The following is a 19,034-nucleotide window of genomic DNA, read 5'->3' as shown; positions in this document are numbered from 1 at the left end:
ATCAAATTCGTGATGCCATTATTTAAGTGCTTAATTAAGCCTATACAAGGATCTAATTAGTTCACACATGTTCTTCTCTTAACCACCTAGTACAGACGCTTTTGGTTTTGAAAATAGACCTCTTCATCCAATTCAGCATTCAAAAATTCTATCTTGACATCTATTTGGTTGACATCTATTTGGTGAATTACAAGTTTGTGAATTGATGCAAGTGCAATGAGTACTCTTGTGATAGTTATTCTAGCAAATGATGAGTAAGCATCAAAAAAATCAAGACCATGCTTTCATGTAAAGTCCTTAGCTACCAATCTTGAATTCAATTTATATATTATTCCATCCTTCTTCATTTTCTTTTTTAAAAATTGTTTACATATAACAGTTTTGGATCTTGGTGGAAGATCAACGAAGACCCAAGCATTATTGGTCATGATAGAGTCCATTTCATTATTAATAACCTCTTTCCAAAATGGAGCGTCATGGGACTTCATAGCCTAGATAAAGGTGTCTATCTCGAACTTAGTCGGTGACGTCAACATGCTTCTGAGGATGGGCTCCATTGTGTATGAAAGCCATCAGATGAAAAATAATTAGACCAAATATACCTAAAGTATAAATACACTACAGACTAATAACACTACAAGAAAGTTGGGCTATAGCGGCAAATTTTAGCGGCGGATTTTATATGAGCCACTAAATTTGTAGATATAAAAATATTTTTACATATACACCCTCTATAAAACTTGTAATTAAGCATGTACCCTCATTCATTGTTTCATGACTATTTTTAAGTTTAATTAACTATGTGCTATTAATAATATTTATTTAAGATTTTATATAAGTTTTTAAATAAATTTTTAAATAAATATATATTTTTAAAATATTTTTTCAATAGAATTAAAAAATAGATATATCTATCCTTTTATTTTTTTAATAGAATTAAATATTTTTAAAAAATATATATATTTATTGATAAATAAATACATATTTATTTGTAATAGAATTAAAAAATAAATATATATTTTTAGATATATTTTTAGATATATTTAATTAAAAAAATCAATTAATGACCGTTGTAAAATATTTATAACGTACAAGGGTAGAGGAGAGAGATTCATATGTATTTATAACGTACAAGGCTAGAGGAGAGAGATTCATATATATATATATATATATGGTATTGATATATAATATATATATTTAGATATATTTTTAGATATATTTAATTAAAAAAAATCAATTAATGACCGTTGTAAAATATTTATAACGTACAAGGGTAGAGGAGAGAGATTCATATGTATTTATAACGTACAAGGCTAGAGGAGAGAGATTCATATATATATATATATATATGGTATTGATATATAATATATATTTTTAGATATATTTTTAGATATATTTAATAAAAAAATCAATTAATGACCGTTTGGGTTTGGACCGGAACTCAAAAGATGTTATTAAATTTATAAAAATCTCATTCCCAGCTTCATTTCAAGTCCAACTCTTTTTTACACTCCCTCTTTTCGCTCGCTCGACCCTCCGTCGTGCCTCCACTGATCCACTCCCAGCTTTCAATAATCCCTTCTCACGCTGCCAATTCGCATTCCGCTTCTCGGATTTGTTCATTTTTCGTTACGATTCTTGGAGAAACGAGCTCCATGCTGTCGGATCTCGCCGTTTTTGATAGGATTCCAAACCCTCTCATTCCTTTCGATCTCAGGCACTAAAGGTACTCTTGAATCCCTTCTTGTTTTGGTTTCCTCCTCTTGATCGGCATTGCATTTCATATTCCTCAGTCTGCTCTTGCGATCTGGTTCTAGGGTTAGCGTTTGTGTTTGATCTGTGATCAATATCGCGCTTGAGGTTTCTCTTGTCACGGAAATGGAGAGGGTTGTCGCGGAGCCAAATGCAGGCAAAGGTGCTTATCACTGAACGGTAGCATAGACCATTGCCTTTGCCTTCTGCTTGAATTGTGAGTTCTACATCCCCACTGGCTGACATTTTTCTTGTGTTTACTGCTTGCTTGTTAGCTCTTTCCTTAGTTTTTCCTATTTCTTTTCAAATTTTATCAGCTGAAAATGTTTTGCTATTTATTTATGGTTTGATGTCACAATATTATATAAATATGTTTGCTCCTTAAAATTTTTTTTTGTGCATGTTGCCATTCAATGCTTATTTATTACTGAAATGGCAAAAAATTTGGTGGTTGAATGCTTCTGATTTCTTCTGCTACGCAATGCTATATTTAATTATGTTGAATGTGAATGTCAGATAGTTTATAAGTGTGAATTGTTGAAGGAGTTTGTTTCTCATAGTTAAAGGCATGTGAGTTTTTTTTTAAGTGTTAAATTCATTTTTATATTTTCTCTCTTGTTCTAATCATTAAATTTCAGCCCTTGTAACTTTCATATTTTGTTAATTGCTCATTGTTAAATCCCAAGCATATGTAATCTGAAAGGTCCTGATGCATTTTTTGAGATGCTTATTAATATAAAGAAGATACAACAACTGAATTTGCTAAAAGCTTAAGCTTAACTTGAGATATTGGAAAACTAAACTAGTGAACTAAAGGCAAACATCTTCCTGCCTGCCTGGAGGAATTCTCATTAGAAAATGTGTCCAAAAGAAGCCGCTTGGATCAAAATTCATGAAAATAGTGGGCAGCACATCTGTTTCAATTTTTGGAAGATTTCAAGCAATTGAATAAGGATATGGACAAAGATTGAGAAGGGAGTATATAAAAAGCTCTTTCACCTTATGAATTTTCAGAGGAGGAAAGCAGTGTTGTGAAAGATAATAAAATTTTGCAATTGAGAACAAAAGGCTTCCATATATGGTGTCCAAAATAATTTTTAATTTACATGTATCATCCTTAAGTAAATGTTTCATAAACTTACTTGGTAGTGCTTTTGAAGCCACAGATTGTGCTCTGATGATCTTTTTACACTATTAAGTTCAATGAGTTTTTATGAAGGTTGAGAATAGGAAAGAATATGTTGCTCTAGATTATGGATTCCTTGTCACGGAATACAGCAGTGGAAAGAATATTGTTCTCCTGTGATACTTAGCGTGTCTCTTTCTTGTAAATTTTAATCGCATGCCTATTGCAAATTAATCCTGATATCACAATTGTACCATCATCTTTAAATAGTTGAAGTTAATAAATTGCCATTTCACATTGATTATGACCTAAGATATATTTGTGTAGGTGATCTATGCTAGAAGCTTGCTGCTCTATATATGTGTTTATTAATTTTGTGTTCTGTGATCTCATTCTGCAATCTTGTGATATATGTCGTCTAATTATTTTTATTTGCGTTATAGAAGCTGAGTTTGTTGATGCTAACTATCTCAGTTTCATATATTTATGTTCCTTCAAATCCTCGAGGTGCAGAACGACTACCACCAGATATAGTTGTTTCAAAATCAGATTTTTACCTTCGCAGATTGTGGGGTGTTCCTAGTGAGAGGTATATAGCTGCTTCTTTTAATCTTTCCTGCGTATGTGATTAAATTATATTTCTCACTTGGACCTATTGTGTTTTGCATAAGACTGCTATACTTTCTATTGTTGTTTGGGCAAATTCATATCTTCTTGCCAGTCCCATGTTAATAGAGCCTATGCCATTTTATATTTTAAATTCACAAGAATGTATTATTGGGATTTAATTTAATAAAGCAAGCATTTATCTATTTAAAGTGTTTAAAGTGTTTCTAAATAAAATTCATAAGTTATACCATTGAGTGTGTTTCTAAATAAAATCCTGATGGCTTTTATTTAAAGTGTTTTTGTTTTATTTTATTTAAAAAAGTTCCGACCTTTATTATAAAAAGAAAAAGAAGAATGCATTAATTAATTTTCATGTCAATCTCTTTGGATACCAAGGATTTTAGCTTAGGCAACCTCTTTTGCATTATGTTTCTTCAAAGTGCACTCAAACCTTCTTTCAGAACCAACAAGATCAACAAGGTTATAATCTAAATGATAAAAATTTATGTTACTTAAATAAATAATTTTGAATTCCAATTTTAAGAGGACAAAAAACACCTCTTATAAAAAGTTTACTTTTATTATATAATTCATAATATCTCACTCCCTCCAATTTTTGAGTTCAAAACTTAGAAAAAAAAAAAACCAACATAACTTATTTTGTGCTGAGTTCTCATGTCTTTATTACTTGCTAAAACATGTCTAAAGTTCACAAAAACTCCCAAATAATCTCATAATTTCTGCTAATTTTCCATATGTGTTAATGTCATGATATTGTGCACTAGTTGTTTAACAATTATGAGACAATTACCGAGAGTATAAATAACTGCTAGACAGCCTTTTCTGAGTGTCATTAACAAGAGATTCCACAGGGAACATCCAAGGACAAGAGACACCCGGAAAGCCATACCAGAAATCATTGTGATCATACCAAGAAATAAAATAAAAATATAAAGGTACATACCTTGCATATCAATGCACCATATCCAACTTTGACATATTCTTTTTTTCTCTCTCTCTCTAGCAAAGAAGCATTCTCTGTAATGGTAGTCTAAGTTAAAACATAATAATTTGGCACTACTGCTCTTCAGATAACACCACAACTTGCATGAATGAACTTTTCTTTTTTCTTTTTACTTATTTTTTTTTTTTTGAAAAAGTGTTTGCATGAATGGATGATACCACAAGTAAGAGTCATAATGGAATCTGTCATATATATAACTGACATAAGTGTTGCTTCCCGTGACCATACAGCACATACAACTTGCCTTCCTTATGGACAGAGTGCTTGTTCCAAAATCAAATTGGAGTACTTTCTCACAGTAATATATATATATATATTACTGTGAGAACCATTTTTTCTGCTTAGTTGAGTGAAGAAAGTGGTTTTTTGTTTTTTATTTTTATTTATTTTTTTTGACAAAAACCTGATTAATTTGATTCACATGTTATTCTCTTTTTTTTTTCTGAATTTAAGATGCTATTTCTGCGCTATGTTTTAAAGAAACATTGCATTTCATGCTACTAAGATTCTCTATACAATTTTCTCAACACTCGAATTAGATTTTAGTTTATTTTTCCCTGGAGATGATATGATTGGTTGGCTGAAAACATTGCATGACATATTGCAACCAGGATTCTCAATAAATTGTTGTAGATTAACTGAACTTGGATTTGTTGCAGAATCTCCAGGCTACAGTAAAGCTTTGTTTTCTGTACAACACTGCCAATTGTCAGAATACTTTCCATTATTTTTGTAAGGCCTTCATTATAAATGGGAAAAATTCAAATATGTATTCCTATTGATTGCATATAAATTAGGACTTAATGTCAGAAACTACTGTCATTCTTCAAGAGAACTGAATCTCAAAATGCACATTATTGAATTGTCAAATATGGATGTTCTACTGCCCATTCAATATAATTTCTGTTCTCATTGTTTGATTGTATACCTTTTGAACATGTTGAATCTCAATGTAATGCCCTCATAGCTTGTTTACATGCTCTTGAGATCGTGCCTATGTTTTTGTTCAGGTCTTGGCTTGTGATAGGCTATTGGGCTCATATAAGGTACCATTTCTTTTATACAAAAAAAAATTCATGTCTAATCATCTGTTATTCTAACAAGGATAAACTTTGAAAAACAATGACTTCTACAATTCTAATGACATTATATGAGATCGACCTATGATGTAATAAATAATTTGTTTTGCTTTCATGGTTTGCAACATGCCTTATATGACAATTGGTGAAATAGCATGTTGTTTGCTACCAGCATGCAATTCAAATTCTGATGGTGATATGACCTCCTCACAGCAATTATTTTTTGTTTGATTTTTGTTTGTTTATTTGCTGCTTTATTGATTATTTGATTTTGCTTATTGGTCACAACTTTATCATTAATTGAGTCTTTAAAATCATTTTAAAGTAATAATATGACAACATGACATTTTTTAAAATAAAATGATATCAAGTTTCAAAATTTATAGTCATTAACTAAAAGTTTCATTGTTGATAAGATACAATTGTAAATCAACAGACATTATTATTAAGAAGAGGTCAACTGAATTTGCGACATGGACAAGACATGGATGACAAAGTCAAGGTAATTACAATATTGAATAATAATAAATAAACTTTATTCTTTTTCTTTAGGTGCTTATTTAGTTAATAATACAGTATTGTATGTTGTAGGTTGAGTGTTGAATATGAACAAGGAGTTAGGGAATTCTTGGAATTTGCATTTTCTAATACAATGTCAAATCAAATCTTGTGCCCATGTAGAAGATGTGTCAACAGTGTCCTTTTGACAAGAGATGAGGTGTATGAACATCTTATTATTCATGGTATACTGAAATTATATAAAAATTGGTACGAACATGGAGAACAACCACCATCTTCTTCAAATGCAAATATTGAACAACATGATGATTTGCCAAGCCATGTTAATGCGAATGAAGTATTAGAAGATGGGTTTGCTATGTCAGATGATAACATGAGAGATGAGACAACATCACCAGCTTCATCTCCGGGAGATTTGAATAATGAAACCGGTCAATTTTTTAAACTTCTTGAAGATGCAAACAAAGAGTTATATCCAGGATGTGCTAGATTCACGAAACTCACATTTATTGTTCGGCTATATCACATAAAGTGCTTATCAGGATGGAGTAATAAATCTTTAGATTTGTTGCTTGCACTCTTGAAAGAAGCACTTCCAGAGGGAGAGACATTACCAGAATCTTTTTATGAATTAAAAAAGATTGTTAAGGACTTGGGTCTTGACTATAAGAAAATAGACGCATGTCCAAATGACTGTATGTTGTACTGGAAAGAAGCCGCACATGATGAGATTTGCAAAGTATGTGGAGCTTCTAGGTGGAAGCAAATGCAAAAGGACTTAAGAAATGAGGTATCTTCTTCTGCAGAAAAGGAGAAAAAAATTCCTGAGAAAGTATTACGACATTTTCCTTTAGTCCCAAGATTACAAAGATTGTTCATGTCATCAAAATTAGCCCCACTAATGATATGGCATGATCAAGATCGGGTGAAAGATGGATTCATAAGACATCCTGCAGATTCAACAACATGGAAGGATTTTGATGCTAAGCACATGTTATTTTCTTCAGATCGTCGAAATGTAAGGCTTGGTTTAGCAACAGATGGTTTTAATCCATTTGGGACTATGAGTGTTTCCTATAGCACTTGGTCGATTATATTAACTGTATACAATTTGCCTCCATGGATGTGCATGAAGCAACCAAATTTTATATTATCATTATTGATTCCTGGTCCACGTGGACCAGGAAATGACATTGATGTGTACCTGCAACCTTTGATAGATGAGTTGAAGAATTTGTGGGAATTAGGTGTTAGTACTTATGATGCACACACAAATCAGATCTTTCAGATGAAAGCCGCATTGTTGTGGACCATCAGTGATTTCCCGGGTTATGCTATGTTATCAGGATGAAGCACAAAAGGGCGTCTTGCTTGTCCTTACTGTAATAAGAACACATGTTCACGGTATTTGAAAAATAGTCGGAAGTTTTGTTACATGGGGCATCGTCAATTTCTTGATTCTAATCATAAGTTTAGAGTAGACAAAAAGTCTTTTGATGGAACAGAGGAGTTCAAGATTATGCCAAATCCGCCGTCTACTACAGAAATTTTACACCAATTAGAGGGTTTTCAAAATGAATTTGGGAAAGGGCACTCTAATTTGGCATCAAAACGGAGGAGGCTAGCACTAAAAGATTCCAAAGATTACTACAACTGGAAGAAGAAAAGCATATTCTTTGAACTACCTTATTGGGAGCATAATTTAGTACAGCATAATTTGGATGTGATGCATATTGAGAAAAACATATGTGACAGTTTGCTCGGGACATTACTTAATATAGCTGGAAAAAGTAAAGATACATTGAAGGCTCGCTTAGACTTGTGTGAAATGAAAATAAGAACAAAGCTTCATCCAATTGGGGTTGGAAATAAAACTTATATCCCTCCTGCATTCTTTACAATGAATATACAAGAGAAAGAGAAATTCTGTACTTTGTTGAAAAATGTGAAAGTTCCGGATGGATATTCTTCAAATATTTCACGTTGTGTAAATTTGAGAGATCTCAAGGTTATTGGTCTCAAAAGTCATGATTGTCATGTGATGATACATCAATTACTACCCATAGCAATATGGCGGACATTATCGAAGCCAGTTGTAGCAACTCTTGTTGAATTATGTTCATTCTTTAGAGAGTTATGTTCGAAGAAAGTATATATGAGGGATCTTGATAGATTACAGTTATCAGTTGTACAAACCCTTTGCAATCTAGAGAGGATTTTTCCACCGGCATTCTTTGATGTGATGATTCACTTGGTTGTCCACTTAGCTACTGAGGCAAAACTTGCTGGACCAGTACAGTACCATTGGATGTATCCTATTGAAAGGTTAGTTTGTGGTTATATTATGTGTTGTTAGCTAGTTTTTTTTTATTTATATCCTATTGATATTGGTTTCAGGTATCTTCTTACATTGAAATCATATGTTCGCAATCGGAGTAGACCAGAAGGTTCAATTGCTGAAGGCTACATTGTGGAGGAATGCATTACCTTTTGTTCAAGATATTTTGAAGGAGTTGATACAAGATTTTATAAAACACCACGCAATGATGATTTTGGGGACCCATTTAATGGTCATGGTATAGGAAAATCAACAACATTTACGCTTAATCCTATTGAGTGGAAACAAGCACATCGTTACATGTTATTTAATTCTGAATCCCTTGATTATTGTATCAGGTAAAAATTAGAATTTCCCTTATTAATTTATACATGTTCCAAGTTTTTTAATAAAAAATTGTTTATTTTCTTAGTGAGCATAAAGCAGAACTCAAAAGACAAAATCGATGGATTAGCACTTATGAGCTTGATAAGATGCATCACCAGAAGTTTGATGAGTGGATATTCCACAAAGTTCAAAATGTGCAAAATTCTTCCTTACCTGTTGAAGTTATACATCTAGCTAAAGGTCCAGACATAGTAGCCAGGAGTTACAATGCTTTCACTATCAATGGATTCAGATTCCATGTTAAAGCTCGAGAGCGCAAAAGGAAAATACAGAATAGTGGAGTGGTTGTCGTTGCTTCAACTATGAGTTTTGCAAGTACAAGTGACAAAAACCCAATTGAGAGCGAGATAACATATTTTGGAGTCTTAAATAATATTATTGAACTCAACTATCATGGATGGAAACGGATTGTATTGTTCAAATGCGAGTGGATTGATGTTACAAAAGGGACAAAGAAGGATGATTTAGGGTTTACTCTTGTGAACTTAAACCAATTATCTAATACAGGAGCAAATGAATATGACGAGCCTTTCATTTTGGCATCTCAAGCACTACAAGCATTTTATGTTGAAGATCCTTCAGAACCAAATTGGCATGTGGCTATTCAAACAAAGCCTAGAGATTTCTATGACATGCAAAATGATCCCTCAAATGAAGACTATTTGCAAAGCATACCATGCAATGAATTGAATTTAGTGGATGACATTTTCAGTGGTGATAATAACATAAATTGGGAACGGACAGATATGGAGGGAGTAATGGTTGATGAAGCTATCAACTCTGTTGACATTGACACTTTAATGAAGGATTCAACTAATGAATATGATGAAGATACTGATTAAGAAATTTTACTTATAAAGGTTTGTTACTAGTTCACAATTTGTATTTATGTGTTGAAACCAAATTAAAAAATATTTTATTTGTCAATTTTAATTTTAACTAAGTTTTGAATAACACTATAACTTTTGTATGACAGCTAAATGTGGCCTCTTACAAGACATGGTAGCCTTCGTCGTAGAGTAGAAGGTCCAACTCTATCTAATCCAAGCTCAAGCCACTCTATAAGCACTGGCCCTACTTCAGATCGTGTACATGATGGGTCTACTTCTGATTCTGGTAAGAATATTTTGTAAATTTATATTGTTCACTCAAATTCAGTATTTGAGATATCTTTTTAATAATTTTTAGGAACTCAAAAGAATGTTAGAGGTCGTACCAGGCTTGAGGGATTATGGAACAGTGATGGGAACTCAACAAAAAAAGTTGTCCTTGCTAATAGTAGGGGACAACCAGTTGGTGATGGTGCTCGAGAGTTGGGCCAATTTCTAGGTACTATGGTACATAGACCTAGATTTTTTTCTTTCCGATACACAGATTGGAGGCATGTGCCACAAGAAGATAAGGAGAAAGTTTGGCAAAGAGTGCAGGTATTGTTTATAATCTTATAGTTCTATAAAATTTTGTGTTAACCAAATCAAATTGATGATGTTTTAAATTTAATTATGTTGTAGGATGTTTTTGATATTGACATCAATCTCAAAGAATGGGCGCTTCAGTCATTTAATAAAAAATGGAAGGATTTTAAATGTCAACTTAAAAAAACCAATTATAATCCTTTCAAGGGCGACAAAGTAGGTGCAAAAAGAAATCGTCCTTTGGAGTTAGAACAAGTAGAATGGAATTGGTTGGTAGATTTTTGGGAAAGTGATACTGGAAAGGTATTTTCCTAACATATTTAATTATATTTTTAGTCAAGAACTTTTTATTAATATATTTCATAATTAATTATTTTCTGCTTTAGATGCGCGAGGATAAAGGCAAAATAAATCGAGGGAAACAAAGCATGCCTCACACATCTGGCACAAAAAGTTTTGCAAGAAGATTTTATGAAGAGGTAAAATTTATCACAAAAGCTTATGCAAATCTAATTTTACAACCAATGAAAATATTAGGATTAATATGAGATTAACTTTTTGTTGTACTAGACTATCAATAATGATGGGGTAGAACTATCACGACTAGACATGTTTCTCAAGTTACATCAAAGAAGAGATGGGACATTTGTTGATGCTGTTGCAGAAGAAAGAGTTGTACATACTTCAAATTTTTTCTTATTCCGTATATTATATCCATTAAATTTATTATGTTCTACCTATTTTATGGAGTATACAATTCTGTTGCAGGCCCAAATGAAAACTTTGTCATCCCAACTACCAGAGGATTACCAAAGTTCTAGTACGGTAAGGGATAAAATATTCTCCCAGGTCATGGGAGAAGATAACCATGGGCGTTGCAGAATGTATGGTCTAGGAGTTTCACTTAAAGACCTTCATGGACCTCATCCCACTCGCCGTGAACTAATGGAAAGGTGTGAACGCCTAGAAAGCCAAAATAGACGCTTGGAAAGTCAAAATAGACGCTTGGAAAGTCAAAATAAAATGATGGAAAATGATATTACTGATTTGAAGAACAAAGTAGATATATTGATTCAAGCTGCTGGTCGCCAAAGTGGTGTGGAAGGTGGTGTTGTTGCTATATTATCCGCAATATCTAGAAAGGTATTTTTTTAATATAAAATGCTAAATTATATGAGGATATTTCATGTCTAGATAACTACAATTATATCTTATAGGGTCCGGGGACATCTCACTCACAAAATAATGACATCGGATCTTCTAATCCCAATGAAGATGGAGATCAAGATCATATAGCTTCTACTGGTAATCAATTTCATATGGAGGAGTTTTTATTTATTCTATAAAACATAAACTAATTTATTCATTTTTATTTTGTAGATGTAATTTCTAAAAATTAAGATCATGGTTTCATCTTCCTAAAATTAGTATTTCTATTTTGTTGGTGAGATTTCTATTAGTATTTTCCTATTTTAATAAAAGCAAAATTTATACTTTGCTAATTTGTTTTTTTCTTTCAATTTTCAGGTTTGCAATGAAGCTCGACGTGCCTTTTTTTTTCTTTAAAATGGGATGTTTTCATTGATGAAAAATTTCAATAGATTTTTGTTTTTGAATCCTGGTTGTTTTGGTTAATGTTGCATGATGCATCTCTTTCAATCTACTCTATATTAAATGAATGGTTCAAGTTTTGGTTCTTCGCTAGCCTTCATTAAGTGAATGTTTGAAAGATATGTTATCATCATCTTTTTGACTTGGTCTTATTATCATTTGAGTTATCATTACATCCTGAAACTGTTGTTTAATTATTGTACAAATTAGTTTTAGAAAAAGAATAATGGCATACTTGAGATAATGTGACTGTATCATGGGCATCAGTATCTTTTTTCTGATAGGATGGCAGCCTACTCAACTGGGCTTTTACCTTTTGATTTACATGATTTGAATAGTTTCTAGATTAACATATATGAAGTTTATCAGTAGCTATCAACAAGCCTGAACTTTCACCAGATACCAACTTCATTTCAGAATGCACTGATTCTTGACCACTTTGGTAAATGTCTGAAATCATGTATATATTTGGTCAAAGCAATGTGACAAAATGATTATAAAAGAACAATATTGGACAATGCAACAATACATTCTCTCATGGAGCTCTTGGTGTTTGCCAGAGTTTGCTATTTATCATATATATATATATATATATATATATATATATATGTTTAAGTTATCTAAAGATGCTAGAATAATAGAGTTCGATCGTTTAAAACTATAATGCATCCAACTATAATGCACAGACAAATCAAGCTTGTGAGGACATTTGGTTGATAACAATGTTTTTGGATCTGTTTTGTGCAGTATAAAATCGACAATTGAAAGGTACAAGAAGGCAATCGCTGACAATTCAAACTCAGGTAAAATGACAATGAATTGTCAAACAAGTATTGTATTACAATATCTTTCAAAACAAATCCATGTAAAAGATTTGTTGCTCTAATCTTGTTTAATTGCAACAATACTACCAGCAGGAAGCAACAAAGTTACGTCACCAAATACAGATTCTACAGAATGCAAACAGGTAAAATATAACATTTGTTAAAATGCAAAGTAGAAAAATGTTAACTTTCTATTTGATGTCTTCCACTAGGAGACCTACAAAAATCAGATCCTCATAATAACTTCAAACAGCTTATGATGTGATTATGTCTTTGTGCATATATACGTACAACAACTTCCAGGCACTTGGCAGGAGAAGGTTTAAGTTCTTTAACCATAAAGGAACTCAAGCAACTTGAAAGCAGACTAGAAAGAGGAATTGCACGTATCAGATCAAAGAAGGTAAAATTACATACCTCAAGGCCTTTTGGTAACTAGAGTATGCTCACCAAGTTTAGCACTTAATTATAAAAGGAACTTGAGACCTTGTTGGTAACTAAAAAACTATCACCGTAGAAGATAAAATAATTAATGATTTATATACAGAGGAGTTTACTGTCACATTTTCCCTTAGCTATTCTATCTGATTAGAAGATCATGAGCTATTATTCATGCTAAGTGCAATATACATTCATGTTCAGCTATAAAGGAAGGATTGATTATTTCAACAAAATCTCATATGCAATTTAATTTGCATTCCTTGGTCTACATGGCTTACTCATATCTTGTCTTTGTATCACAAGCATGAGTTGCTCTTTGCGGAGATTGAGTACATGCAGAAAAGAGTTACGTCATAAGCTTCAACTTTTTTCAGTGATTCTTTTCCTTCTTGGTTTATATGATACATTACTGAAAAGACTTAGTGCAAATGTAGGAGCTGGAACTTCAAAATGACAATACGTATCTTAGATCAAAGGTAATGGTATGGTGACAACACTAATTGAATTGTTATTTAAATTCTTAAGATCTAATAGGGAAAACGATCCAAGAAATGCATGCCATTTACATTCACATAGAAAAACATAGCTGTTTGCAAGTTTTGTTCTGTTCTATTTTTCTAAATGAAAACATTTCCAAACAGGGTTGAGTGCAATGAATGGTCTGCATTCCTCATTCCTAATCTTAACAGAGCAAGTGATAATAAATTATTGGAATAATTAAATGAAAACTTTTTAGCTTTTTTATCAAAATGCATGAAGTGCTCATACAAGTGAATTATTCAATTCAGTGCCAGCATAAAAGTAATTAGAGTTATCACAAAGCTAGCTTCTGCTTATTTAAGACATAAATATCATCTTGCTCATAACATGCATCTTATCTAAGAACACATAATTACAGGATTTCAGCTTTTATATTTCCTTTGCTTATGTAATAATGCATTGTTTCTAGGACTAGTCATTTTCTGGAACTTATTTTGCAGATTATTATTATTACTATGTGATGATTTCTGTTAAAAAAGCCTAGTGTTTTCTTATGCAGAATCCAAATAGGGCTATGAAAATAAAAAATCTACAAAAGCTTGTGATCAAGGAACTTCAGGACTTAGGTGTAACGGGAGACAAGGCTCAGCTTCAGGAAATGCTAATGAACAAGGTTAGACTGGGTTGGCAAAGTTTTTTCTTCATTCCTTAGGTTCAGTTGTATATTTATCAGTTAGTTAATTTTGCAGATAAAATCAAGTTCTCAATTTGTTATTGATGACAAGTGCATTCGGTTGGTGGAGAGGACTGAGCAATCATGAATTACGATTATATTTTGATCATCTCTTGTTATAAGTCTTTCCACAAGTTATTGTTAACTCAATTTTTCTTATGCGCACTAATTGTAATTGGTCCGATTTCATTCAAACCAGTCTTGTAATTCACATGCCATTCTTCCATTTCTTTTTTTGTAAGAGATCACAACCACTTTAATTGTTGGTTGAGGACCACAACTACATGACATTCTTGAGTTTTGTGATGAAATGAATGCAAAACATTTTTGCATGTATCAATATTACAATTGTGGATGTTCATTTTTAATTATTATTGTATTTTAGGTTGTGGGAAGAATATAAATATGAATATATGGAGCAACATAGGAAAAATATAAATATGAATATACGAATATAAATATGAATATATGGAGCTGGGGACCTAGAGCGGCGGAAAAATCCGCCGCTGTAGGCATAAAAAAATCATATAGCGGCGGATTTTTTTCCGCCGCTAAAAGCATATATAGCAGCTCTAACATCCGCTGTACACTTCCGGCATAGCCGCTATTACGACGGAGGATTTAATGGCAAATTTAATTTCAGCCACTATGGACTGTAGCGGTGGATTTAGGACCTATAGCGGCGGATTTATCGGCCGCTATAGGTATATTTTCTTGTAGTGCCAGTTCATGAGCATACTTCTGGGGAGCATGGGCTAAGCATGAGCGTGCTTTACCCGTGACTGCCTGGAGACTTGATTATCTTTTTCCGACTTCTTGTGAAAAGCACGGCCTAAGCATGATAGTGCTCAGGTCATGTTCAGCCAGAAACTTACTTTTTAATGCCCATATCTATGTTCCAAGGGGAGCTTTTTGGGCAAGGTATTCTTCTCTACTTCAGGATGATCGAAGGAGGCCATGAGCAATCTTCACCACACTTCCTAGGGAGATCAAGGAAGAGTTGAAGTCACATTGAAAAGTGAAGCTTAGCTACCAAAGTAGTTCTTTGAAGCACATTTGAGGGGATTTTTCTTGGAAGAGGGAGTCATGAACTTTCATTATTTTGTATCTCTTTCCTTTTCTCATTTGTGTGAACGTATGAGGGCTAACCATTTACAGTGTCCCAGGCTTATGAACCATGTTGCTTAGTGTACATTGATTTACTTGTTTAGAAAGATTATGAACTTTTATGTGATTTTGTGTTAAATATTAAGTCATATAAATTGATGTGCTTGATTTGCATAGTCTTAGTTGTGAAAATTGATGTGTGTCGATTGTCGCCATTGTGATAGCTTATTGTAATTACAAAACTTGATATGTGAAACACCCGTAGTCAGAATTGCAAAACTTGGCGTAATTGAGAGCTGTAGATATGACATTGCTTTTAAGCACACATAAGAGCCATAAAATCTACCCGATATTCATTGGAAGCGAGTTAGCACAATAATGCATTTGGGAATTTGTACGGGGCATTACTTCTTATCATTGTAAAAACTCAGCTTTTATCCACTTTTGCTTTCCACCTTCTTTTTTATTTTGCTTTAGTTAATTTGTTGAGTGCATTTTATATAGATATTTTGTATATTCTATAGTGTGATTTGTCCTTTTAGTATGTTTTGTTATAAACTAATGCTACTTGAGGTATGTTTGCTAATTGTTGCAGATAATTGGGTTTTGGACCAAAAGGAAATAATAGAGATGAATTCTGAGACAAAATAGCATTGGAATGCAATTTTTAGAACAAGCATGGTTTGAAGCACACCAATGCTTGAAGCACAGTTAATAACACGGGCGTGCTATGCCGTGTGCATTTCCCTGGAGTCTGCACAAGGTTTAGAAGCACGGCTTTGCCTCTCCTAGCACCAACGTGCTAAGGGAGGACGGACGGTAACCACAGGTGTGCTTACTAGAAATCTCTTGGAAATATTAGCATGGTCACAGGGCTCCTTTCACCATTGTGCTCAACAAGCACGGGCAGTAAGCACGGGCGTGCTGAGTCCCATGCTCTTTACTGGTATTACGCCGAAGATCACTTCCCAGCATTTGGAGCCAAGCACGATCGTCAGCATGGCGGTGCTTGCATCGGGAAAGGAGTATTTATGCCATAAAGTCAGATTTCATGGGAATCCTCATCTTTCTTTTTAGAGGCACGGGTTAGGACAGTTGTCAGCATCATTCAGGGCCAGATTCAGAGTAGAGATAAGCGTGGGATTGGAGGATTGTCGGCGACGATGATCGTCAAGCCTTCTCCGACGCAATTATGAAGTAAGAAGGGAGTCTAATGGATAATGTATATTGGATAATCTTTATTTCTCTTTTTTGCTTTTTTATAAATGATTGTAGAACTATGAGGGGCTAACTATCTTTCGGTGTCCCAGATTATGAACCTTGACATTACGATGTATTGACTTGTGTTATTTGATTATTGAGTTTCGTTGTGAACTCTCTTTTGTTTATTTGGATTATCTTCTTGTGTTGATTACCATTGATGTTTGTATGTTGCAAAAATCAACATGGGGATTGCCGCTATCTGTGAAAGCATTGATGTGGTGTACATGTCCCCCGTAGTTGAAATTGTAGTCAAGAGTGCATGTTAACCTTAGATTGATTTCTTGCTATCTAGAGGATAATCTTTATTCGTCTAGCTTATACACACATTAGGGAAGGGGTTGAGTCTGCTTCGAGTCTTGAGTGAGGATGTATGCTATTAAACCCTTTGTAAGAGGTCACCATGATCTAAGGTGATGTCCATGTAATCAATAACTCAGTCAATACATTTATCAAGGGGATTAGTCTAGGACACTATCCTTCCCATTGCTATCTCTGCAACCCAAAAGCTCTGTCTCTTTTAGTTTTTATTAGTGCAAATCCAATATGTTGAACCAGCTAGATATTAGGAAATGAATGAGTATTGAGAGCTTTTACTAGTCCTTGTGGATTCGACTACCCAATCCCATTGGGTATACTTTACTACTTGTACGACTGATGCACTTGCGGTTACGCAAATGCATATTATCTCCCAATCCTTTGTTTACCGGCTAGAGATTTGAAGAACAATTAGTACTAGGACTCCCAATCCCTATGGTTCAACAACCCTACCCCTCACGTGGTACCACTTTATTACTTGTTATGACATGTGCATTTGTGCGCATTGTTGCTTCTTGATCTACCTCAACACCTATCTCAATTGACCCTGTATCCCTCAAATTAACTTGTCTCAATCTCCTATGTAATGTCTGTTTAATGTCCAGATTTGGATTAGCCAAAGGAGAAGAGCTTCCTTGGGTCATGCAAAGTTACCTAAACAAAAGTTAAACAACATGAGAAAACAAAAACAAGATTAAAAGAATTATATATAGATAGAAAATAAAAATAATGACTAGATTACTAAAATTCTAATGTTCCTAAAAGTTACCAGTCCTCAAGTAACTGCGCCAAAAACTTGATGGGTACTCCCTTTATACGCCGCAAGTGCACTGATTACACAAGTAGTAAAGTCTACCCAATTGGATTGGGTAGTCGAATCGACAGGGACTAGGAGGCTCTTAGTACTAATTAATCTTCTAGTATCTAACCATAACAGAGGGTTGTGAAAAATATCAATCTAAAGAACTAGAGAGAGGTAAAAGATGGATGGATAGTGGGAATAAGTGGTGAATTGAACTAGTTAAGAGACACGAGAATAAAGGAACTCCTCCGACTACTTCCTTATGAGAATGTGTATTGACTCCTTACTTTGACTATCAGGTACACAACATCTCAAGGTTTATAGATCCGGCGCATCAGAGAATGGTTTAGCCCTTATGGGTACACATAATATTAAAAATAAAGAGATAACAAAGAAGTAAGAATTCATAGATCTCCCTTTTGCTTCTCTAATCCTTCAAATCATGCTTCGATGGCCTTCACGCTGACATAGCTCCACTCCAATGAGTGCTCCAATATCTTAGGTCCCTTTCTTTTTAGGATGGGGTTGAAGTTTGTCCAGTACTGACAACAAATAAACCAAGCCGAAGCCCCCTAAATCATAACTTTATGTGTTTAAAAAGGAATTCCCGATACAAGCACGACGATGCTTAGGCCATGCTTGTGCCCGTGTACTTTGATGATGAGCGCGGGATATGCTAGAAAGCTTGCATGTGACTTCCTGGGCGCAAGTGCATGGGTAGTCAAGTAATAAACCTCCTGTGCAAGCATGAGGGTGGCATTCTTTGGGGCAAGTAATAAACCTCCCAAGATCTGCTATTACTTTCTCCTAGGTATCATTATCTAGTCTACCAAATGAAGAGTTGTTATTTCAAAACAAATATGAAAATAAATGAAAGAATTACAAACAAAAATGAACTAAGGCAGACCATGCAAGCGATCTAAAGGCAAGTTGCAATGAGAAAGAGAGGCCTCGGGAGAGGATCCCCTCGAGAGAAGAACAAGTAAGGATGAATTTGGGACTTTTAAGTGCAATGTTGGCTAGGCTTGATCTGCTAGACTAGGAGTCGACTACCCCAGAATCTCCATAGTGTAATCCTAATCCAATGCGGGTCCTCCATCTGGAAGATACCCCTACTATGTCTTTGGGAACAAGAAGTCTTGGCTAGGGTAATTCTAATGCTCGCTCTTGTCTAGAACTACCCTAATTTCCGCAGGGATTTATTGGAAC

At 33.9% G+C, this 19,034-nt stretch overlaps 2 protein-coding genes across 17 annotated transcripts; both read left to right on the top strand.

Annotated features, from left to right (window-relative positions):
• The first annotated feature begins 1,492 nt into the window (after positions 1-1,492).
• LOC120280181 lies at positions 1,493-11,910 on the top strand. Of its 16 annotated transcripts, none has more exons than XM_039286944.1 (16): positions 1,493-1,726; positions 1,818-1,969; positions 3,392-3,467; positions 4,360-4,443; positions 5,171-5,243; positions 5,522-5,557; positions 6,027-6,092; positions 9,811-9,950; positions 10,023-10,261; positions 10,346-10,552; positions 10,636-10,728; positions 10,820-10,921; positions 11,018-11,392; positions 11,467-11,554; positions 11,630-11,693; positions 11,777-11,910. In XM_039286944.1, exons 8-15 carry the CDS (start codon positions 9,815-9,817, stop codon positions 11,647-11,649), a joined length of 1,260 nt encoding a protein of 419 aa, XP_039142878.1. In that variant the 5' UTR covers positions 1,493-1,726; positions 1,818-1,969; positions 3,392-3,467; positions 4,360-4,443; positions 5,171-5,243; positions 5,522-5,557; positions 6,027-6,092; positions 9,811-9,814; the 3' UTR covers positions 11,650-11,693; positions 11,777-11,910. The 16 variants fall into 16 exon arrangements, with proteins under 16 accessions (XP_039142878.1, XP_039142873.1, XP_039142874.1 ...); XM_039286939.1 differs by having other exon boundaries at positions 10,820-10,924; XM_039286940.1 differs by lacking the exon at positions 6,027-6,092 and having other exon boundaries at positions 10,820-10,924.
• A 702-nt stretch (positions 11,911-12,612) lies between these two features.
• Positions 12,613-14,426, top strand: LOC120281105 (agamous-like MADS-box protein AGL11; the record flags this gene model as incomplete). The annotated part of the gene is made up of 7 exons (XM_039288030.1): positions 12,613-12,663; positions 12,763-12,827; positions 12,988-13,087; positions 13,429-13,470; positions 13,560-13,601; positions 14,165-14,278; positions 14,355-14,426. Coding segments are annotated over 7 exons (486 nt in total), but the record flags the coding sequence as incomplete, so codon positions are not given.
• Between the last annotated feature and the right edge of the window lie 4,608 nt (positions 14,427-19,034).

The sequence above is a fragment of the Dioscorea cayenensis genome, chromosome 17, assembly GCF_009730915.1.
Source record: "Dioscorea cayenensis subsp. rotundata cultivar TDr96_F1 chromosome 17, TDr96_F1_v2_PseudoChromosome.rev07_lg8_w22 25.fasta, whole genome shotgun sequence".
Taxonomy (NCBI): Eukaryota; Viridiplantae; Streptophyta; class Magnoliopsida; order Dioscoreales; family Dioscoreaceae; genus Dioscorea; species Dioscorea cayenensis.
This window is presented reverse-complemented; position numbering and strand designations above follow the sequence as displayed.